Genomic DNA, 8,244 nt, shown 5'->3' on the forward strand with positions numbered 1-8,244 from the left:
TCCGATTTTAAATATAAGACATATTTTATAGTATAAATTACATTATAAAATAGATTTTACATTTAAAATAAAAGAGTAGAAAACTTAATAAGAAGCTTTTTTTTTTTTTAATATTTCTCCTTGGTCGTAAGACTCCATTCGTTGGCTTCCCAATAAATCCACAGCCGAATGCGGTGTCCGGCTCTTCCCCTCCCTCCTTCTATGAAATGTCCCTCTCAAAAATCAGTATATATAGCCCCCCCTTTCACTTCAATGGTCTCCACCATCATCGCCCACACCACAGCATACCCGCTTCTGTTCCCTTTTCTCTTTCACTCTCCAATTACATTCTTCTTCTTCCAGTAAACCAACCCTTTTTCAATTTTCAACTCCTCAAAAGCGTTCTGGGTACTACACCCAAAGCAGCTAAACGAATATACTCTTCGATTCCAATCTTTTTCTCTCTCTTTCCTTCTCTCTCTTCCCTTTTTCTTTATATATATAATTTTGAATTCCTTCCTTTAATTCCAGTCTCTGTCTCTCTGGCTTGTTCCTTCCTCCACAAATCTCCATTCTTTTCTTGTTGGCTGAATTTTGATTTGATATGAAAGTTTCGGAACTCCAGGTTCAGCTTCATCACCCCCACCATCATCAGCTCCAGCAGCAGAAGCAGAACAAGCAGAACGAAACCGCCAAGATGTGTAGGAAGATCCAATTGGGTGTTGCCGACCACCTCTCCCCGCCCATCCCCTCCAACGCCGCCGACGACTGTCACAAGGAAGACGACGGCGAGGAATTCTTAGTCCCGCCTCTCAATTTCGCTATGGTGGATAACGGCATTTTCAGGTCCGGCTTCCCTGAGCCCGCCAATTTCTCCTTCCTGCAAACCCTCGGCCTTCGCTCCATCATGTATGTGCACAAACACCTTATTAATTATTGGATTTTCGATTCAGTTTTTTTATATATATTTTTCATTTAAAATAATAATTGCACGCTTTCCTTTGGTTTCTGATTTAGACATTATTTGTTATTTATTGTCGATCATCGAAGTGATTCAGTCAGATTTAATTTCAGACGATGGAGGTTTACGATTGACATTAAATTTTGGATAGTAATGAGATAAGAGACAAGCGAATATGGTAAAAGGAGTCAATTGTGACTTGGAAGATCAAGATAAATATTTCCCTGTGATTTCCTCTTTTCAAATTTGAATTACGTTTACTTGGGTCTTATGGCTGTTTGTGGGCGGAGCTTGAATTTTCTATTGGAGCTTTGGAGAATCCATTAATGTTTTTAAATCTTTGCTGATGGGCTAAATTTGTTTGAATGGGTAACTTTCAGATATCTATGTCCTGAGCCGTACCCGGAGGCTAACATGGAGTTTCTGAAATCAAATGGGATTAAGCTTTATCAGTTCGGTATCGAAGGTCGCAAGGTATATATCTCTCAGTTTTCATGTTAAAGGTGTCTTTTGTTTTCCTTTTCGGGGTGGTCTCTTTTGGGTCTCTTTCATGGCTTGAACTGTTCTGCTGTTGTAATGTCTCGTGTTATTAACTAATTAAAAATTATCGTCATGATGAAACTTTCTCCCCTTTTTCACCAAATTATCTAATCACATCTATTTAGGCATCATCATCATTGCCAGTGGTTAGGTCAAGTATGATTGAGCAGATGTCTATCTGAAGTATATACTCTTCATCGATATTTGTGCACAACAAATTTATATGAACTTTAGAATATGAAAATCACAGTTGATGGAATCCAAGCTGGCAGTGGAAGTCTTTTCCTTGGGAGTCTAAAATTGTTACAATTTTTTAACTATGCTTGCTTTCTGTATAATGAGTCCATTAATGGATACGTAGAAAAGTAATTCTCTCTGATCAGCACAAACATTCCATCTGATGATGCGAGTACGGAGAAAAAGGAACAAACAATCTGAGTAACGAAATTAACACAAAAATCATGGCCAAAGCAGGAAAGGCTAGAAGTTAAATAGAAAGAACGATTGGTATATGGCATAATTTACTGAATTCACTGCACTTTGAAGGCAGTATTTGTTCCATTGGTTGGAACTCAAATGTTATATAGTTAGTTAACCTGCATTGCAGATATTTTTGTAGGAGTGAGGGACAATAGTCCCTATTTCTGTGATTTTTCTGTATCAAATACATTATTGCAAAATTTTCAATTTGGCATTCCAGCGTACCTCCCCCGGGGGGGTTAATGTTTGCCTAATTAATTTAGCTTTCCATTTTTTAGATGTGTTTTGAAGTGGACATTGACTGGAAGAATGTTTATATGGCTATCATGTGATTAAGTGGCCTTGGTATCCAGAAAAGTAGCAGAAATTCTAGGAATTTGGTGACTATAGTTGTTCTTCTTTCTTTCTTTCTTTCTTTTTGGTTTTTTGTTTCTCTGGATACCTGGCACGATCTTTTACAGCCAAATAAGCATTATATTTGCTTAAAACAATAATTAGTTTAACTCATGTTAGTCAAACAAATTGAGGACCAAGTTGTTTGGGGAGAAATTGTTGAGGGATAAAATTAATAGGTGTGCATTTTGGGGGGACTGAATTGTGAACTTTGCAATCATCTAAAGACGAAAATTGTAATTTATTTACTTTTTTTTTTTGGGGCCCCTTACATCTAGTGATGGATGGCTCTTCCTTTGACAGTTGTGACAAAACTAAAACTTGTTTCTTTCATTAGGTGCCCTTCCTAAATTATCATAGCTGCCTTGTCTCTCTGGGTCAAAAACAAATCTCCTTGAATTTCTTTGCTACTCATGCATCTAGATGTTTCTTATGCCTTCATTATAAATATTGAACGTCAGGTGAATTCAAATGCATAAGTGCCTCTTTGCCCTTGTCTAAGCTTGGAGCGAGTAGTGTGTGGTTAATTGATATTTGCTTCTTCCAGGTCCTAAAAGTAATTCATTGAATCTACATATCATTGGTTAGTTGTGAAATTGCTTAAACGTAACTTGTCTACCAATAAATCTCACTTGAAAAAGGATCTTAACATGAATTAATATCTAGCCTTGTGAACTAATACTGAAAATTGTACTTCCAGGAGCCTTTTGTAAACATCCCAGAGGACACAATCCGTGAAGCTCTGAAAGTTGTCCTTGGTACTACAAATAATCACCATTGCTTTCACACTATGCAGATTGATTTAAAGATTCTTGGCTAGACTTTAGGCAAGGCAAATATGAAGGGACTTCTAAGCATGTTAGAAACCGTTTTTCATTGAAACTCGCATCTATCATGCTTACACGTCCATTCATATTTGCTTGGTCTACTTAAGTCTAGGAATTGCTCAGTTTCATTAATTGAGCTAGCTGGTATTAACTTTTGGCCTTCAATAACGCAGATGTCAAAAACCATCCGGTCTTAATTCACTGTAAGCGGGGAAAGGTGAGGATTTTCAGTGGATTTTCTTCCTTTTATCTCTAGATAACTTACCATTAACCCACATACTAACATTGTTCTGTAAATGCTTCCGCTCGTACTATGTGCAGCACCGAACAGGTTGTCTCGTAGGATGCTTGAGAAAGCTGCAAAAATGGTGCTTATCATCGGTGTTTGATGAGTACCAGCGATTTGCAGCTGCCAAAGCGAGAGTTTCCGATCAGAGATTCATCGAGTTGTTTGACATTTCAAGCCTGAAGCATTTGCCCATGTCATTCTCATGCTCAAAGAGGTGACAAACACAAACCCAGAGACATGTTGAGTTTCCTTCCTTTTCCTTGGGGAAGCGAATCCCATGTCCTGCTCTTTTAAATAATAAGTAGGGTAAGGTGATGAGTTCCTTCATTGCATCTCAGCGGCAAAGGAATAATTCTTCTTCTCCAATTTTTATAATAAGAGAAATGCAGAAATAGTAGCATGGCACATTGATTACCCCATCGTTAATCAGTGTGAGTCGCATTGTATTTTTGGTTAACTTTGGCTTCGATTGGAATTTGAACTCGGATCTTTTAGCTCTAGAGACAAAATTCCAATAAAGTGGAGCCAACTTTGTTGTCATTTTGGCCCCTCCTTGAGCCGCCTGCGTTTCGCTATTTTTCTTTCTTTTTGATTGCTGCTCCTATTCATCAGGAATGAGTGTGGATATACCTTGACTTTTTCTCGAGAAAATTCAAGAAGTCTACCCAGAAAAATCTTGGTGGGTAGTCGAACAGAGAAACTACTATGTTTGATTTGCTGGAAATATTGATGATTATCATGTAATGTGATCTGATAAATATTGCTGAGGCCCTTGCTGAGTTTATAGAGAGACATATTCTTGTGTGCATTAGATAATGGTTAAAATAAGCCACATCATTTGTTTTATGGATAATGTTCAGTTTATGAATAATGCGGCTTGCTACTCATTTCATGTGATGATTTTTGGTCATCAGGAACTTTTGTCAACTATTACTTCGGGTCTATAATATAAGAACTGCTTGATTAATTTAAATAGATTGAAAAAATTATTTAAGTTAGTTATTTTTAATAAATAGTTGTTATCTTTCTTAAAATATCGTTACTAATCAATTGTATTAGTTAAAATTACAATTATTATAAGGACTATCTTAAAAAAATAGATAAATATAAAAGATAAAGTGATCTTATATTGAGGACCAAAATAGAAGCTAAACAAGCTCGTATATTAAAGACTGGAGGTAATATTTTAAGTTTTAAATATATTATGAGAAATTTACAGGCGATTTCAAAAAATTAGGTAAAAAAAATGTTTTTGGGAGGGTTATTCTGAATTGAGCACAACGCTCGTGTCTTTTCCAGTAGCAATGGATGTTAGAGTTACTAACAATGTGCTGTTAAATTTTCAATAATTATCACAACATTTGTTCATTATCCTCAAATTATCATTGTCCGAAAAAGGTGATGATAGTGTAAATTCAATGCGCCTCAAACTATTCTCTGCATCATTTGCTCTCCTGATGAGAATGGAGCGAAGACCATTTTATTTTCTTTAGATGGTTTTAAGATACTAATTCCGGTTTCGAGCATAAAAGCTACTTAAAAATTCAATTTAGTCTTGTATATTGTCTCTTATATTTTTTTTTCCTAAAGTACACGTGTTAAAAGGCTTTTATTCTAATGTATATTAGGAAAAAAACATTTATTTATGACAAATAATTAATTTAATTAATTTTTTTAATATTCATAAATAAATAATCTAGCTAATAACATAAGGTCGTATTTGAATCTTTTCCCATGAATGAGACGAGGTTCTTATGTTGAGTTCTTTTAACCATTAATTTGTGTCAATCCACCCAGGAAAACTATGGCAATTTCTTTTTCTTTTTTTTCCCGTCACTATAACAATTTTTGAATCGAATCGAATCATGATATCCAAAAACTGGAAAAATTATCTCAATTTTTTGTTTCTTACCAATAAAGCCAGAGTCATAAGATATTTTTAGAGCCCAAATAGCAAAGCCCGGTGAATTATTGTGAGGCCCAATTATGCGTAATTTTTTTGCCAAAATCCCAATTATAAATAATGGAAATCGAATGTAACCCATAATTAGATGTTGGGCCAATCATCACAATTTAACTTCCAAATCCAGTGGGCTTAAAAAAAAAATTCAAGGTTCGAACGGAGTTAGTTCCTTACAACGTGGTGAACTAAGATTTAAATCCCCGCTGAAAGAGGTACCCACATTTAGTGCCCTACAGTGTCTCGAATAGGATTGCCTCTAATAGGAGAATACCTATGATTTAGCAAAAAATTAAAAAAAAAATCAAAACGCAGAATATGAAACATATAACATATTATTGAGACCTCAACATCTCATGACATATTCCTGTTACGTAAAAGAAAAAAAAAACAGATAGACAAAGAGATAGAAAAAAAAAAATTGAGTCTCCATTCATTGTTCATCGTAACAATGGGCACCGAAAGGTCATTATTTTGGTAAAATTTAAACTGTTCAAAATTTAATTTGAATTAGTCTTCAAATTTTGTGATGATGAATTTATTTTTTTTAAGGAAAATATTAACTATAAGATGCCTTTATTTTAAATTTTTATCTATTAAAATAGAAATTGTCTAAAACATTAAAAACCTTTGAATTGGATTTGAACCACACAAAAATATGGCTTGTTCTGCCATCTTAATAATTAAACTCAGTTTCGGATATTTATTTATAACTTATTCTTAGTCAAAGGTCAAAGAAGAAGAGTCACAAAACCTATGCCTATGATTTTCCGCTTGCATTCATGACATGGTTGAATAATTAATCCCCACAATTTATAGCCACCAAAATTCAACTTTCAATAATCGTAATCAGCGACAGCATGTGATGACATCGGTTGATCTACCAAACTTGAACACTAACTCCAAATTCCCAGTCTAACATATTTTTTCAACTATTTTTTCAATGCCTTAAGTCGCTACCTCTAATTGAAAGAAATTACACATAGAATTGTCAATATACTCTTTTAATTTCAGGAGTTCCGTTAATTTTCTTTAAGGACAATTTATATAATAATTTTTTTTAGACTAAATTACAAAGATTTCTTTTGTTGATATGTGTAACTTTCAAAATAGAATAGATGCGTATATAATTTCAGCAAAACTCAACACACGTTTGAATAATTTATTTTATTCTTGAGTAAAATACTCATGCTTCTCTTATGTTTTAGTATTCTAACTTAATTTAAGGGGCACAAGGTCTAAAACCAAAATTTATAATTTGTTAAAAGTATAGGGACTGTATGAATTTTGATTTCAGCCCCTATTCTTAACTACATTAACTCAAATTAAATGCTTATGAAACTATAGTGAACCAAAATTATGATTTGAAACTGCAGTGGTCAAAACTAAAATTTGATTAAACTGTAATGATTGACAACAATAGTATTAACCTATAGGAAAATAATTTATTTTCAATTTATTATTTTCTCAAAAAAATAAAAGAAAATACTAGAATCATGACTCGATTCAAGTTTGAATTGATTAGCTTATTTATATACAAAGCAAGCTAAGATTTGCTGAACTTTTTATAATAAGATCTCACTCCCATATCTCATATGATTGTGAAATTAAAATTTATGTGCAAGGGAGAAGTATATTCCTATCATCATGGTTTAAGAAATATTCTATTTTCAGCAATTTAATCATATTTCAAAGACTACAAAATTCGGCCGTGAATTAGCAACCTTTAACATAATAATTAACAGGAGGATCCTTTGGGTGCAAAAGACAAAGACATTCTATAATCTAAAGTGTTTGTAATTGTAGATCTTGTTGGGTCTCCCACCTTGAGTCGATGTTTTAATTATTTAATTAATTTTTTTAAAATCTAAAGTTATGAGTTAGCTTACTTTTTTCTTTTGGGTTGGCCCCCGTAAAAGCTACTCTACCTTTTTTGATCAAAAATTAAATCTACCTTTAAAAAAAAAATTCGTAGAAAAGATGCTTATTTATCACTAGATACACGTGTACTATAGCTAATGCATTGGTCCCTCCACTTTTTTGTATAAGAATTTTCTTATAAGACTGACATGTTCCTATTTACTTAGAGGCATTAATAACCCAATTGAAATATTTAGTATCATTTTCTGTTTTAGGCTCTGTTAATTATCCATCACTCACACTCGCTCCATAAATAATGATATTTTTAAAAAATAAGTTACAGTTTTTTATATTTATTGTCTTTAACTAATCTAAAAAAATTTTATTTCCTTAATTTAGTTATTTATATATTATACATATATAATGAATAGGACTGAAGGGAGTAATACATAAAGATGCAATCCTTTTCAAGGGAAGGTTTGCTCGGCGTACTTTACCATATCGAAATTTATCAAATTTTAAAAATTATTTTATTATTTTTAAGGATCAAATGGTTTGGATTTTGTTTTGTATGGACAAAAAATTAATTTGAAATAATTATAAGAAAGTATTTTTTAGAAGGATTAAAAATGTGTGATTATTAATACCTAGTTTTAGATTTATTATAATCTTATTTTTCTATACTCCACATCAGAAAGTTATAACATAAATTTTATCGAGACTTATATTTGAATGTTCTTACAATTTTGCTTTCCAGTTCTCACCAGCATTTGCAAAGTAACTGTTTCCAAGTTTTAAGCTTCTTATAACTTTGTTTCTTATGTGAGCATTATAAAATTGCCACTCGCCATTTTAAATGTTAGATCTATATATAATTAAGTGTTAAATTTTTCACTAAATTATTTCTCAATTTTTTTACAAAAAAAATGGTTACTAATACTTTTTAAAATTATAT

General features: G+C 32.8%; 1 protein-coding gene across 1 annotated transcript; it reads left to right on the forward strand.

The window, feature by feature from the left end:
* Nucleotides 1-248: 248 nt before the first annotated feature.
* LOC114750262 (probable tyrosine-protein phosphatase DSP4) lies at nucleotides 249-4,340 on the forward strand. Its single transcript, XM_028938830.1, has 5 exons — nucleotides 249-888; nucleotides 1,321-1,414; nucleotides 3,054-3,111; nucleotides 3,354-3,397; nucleotides 3,502-4,340. Exons 1-5 carry the CDS (start codon nucleotides 584-586, stop codon nucleotides 3,685-3,687), a joined length of 687 nt encoding a protein of 228 aa, XP_028794663.1. The 5' UTR covers nucleotides 249-583; the 3' UTR covers nucleotides 3,688-4,340.
* The last annotated feature ends 3,904 nt before the right edge of the window (nucleotides 4,341-8,244 follow it).

The sequence above is a fragment of the Neltuma alba genome, unplaced genomic scaffold, assembly GCF_004799145.2.
Source record: "Neltuma alba isolate B1F8T4 unplaced genomic scaffold, ASM479914v2 tig00006401_pilon, whole genome shotgun sequence".
Taxonomy (NCBI): Eukaryota; Viridiplantae; Streptophyta; class Magnoliopsida; order Fabales; family Fabaceae; genus Neltuma; species Neltuma alba.

Excerpts from the sequence above, each read along its gene's own strand:
- LOC114750262 (XM_028938830.1), top strand. The coding sequence starts at position 584 with ATGAAAGTTTCGGAACTCCAGGTTCAGCTTCATCACCCCCACCATCAT. Across the intron at positions 1,415-3,053 it reads TCGGTATCGAAGGTCGCAAG|GAGCCTTTTGTAAACATCCC; the intron begins GTATATATCTCT and ends TTGTACTTCCAG. Across the intron at positions 3,398-3,501 it reads TTCACTGTAAGCGGGGAAAG|CACCGAACAGGTTGTCTCGT; the intron begins GTGAGGATTTTC and ends TACTATGTGCAG.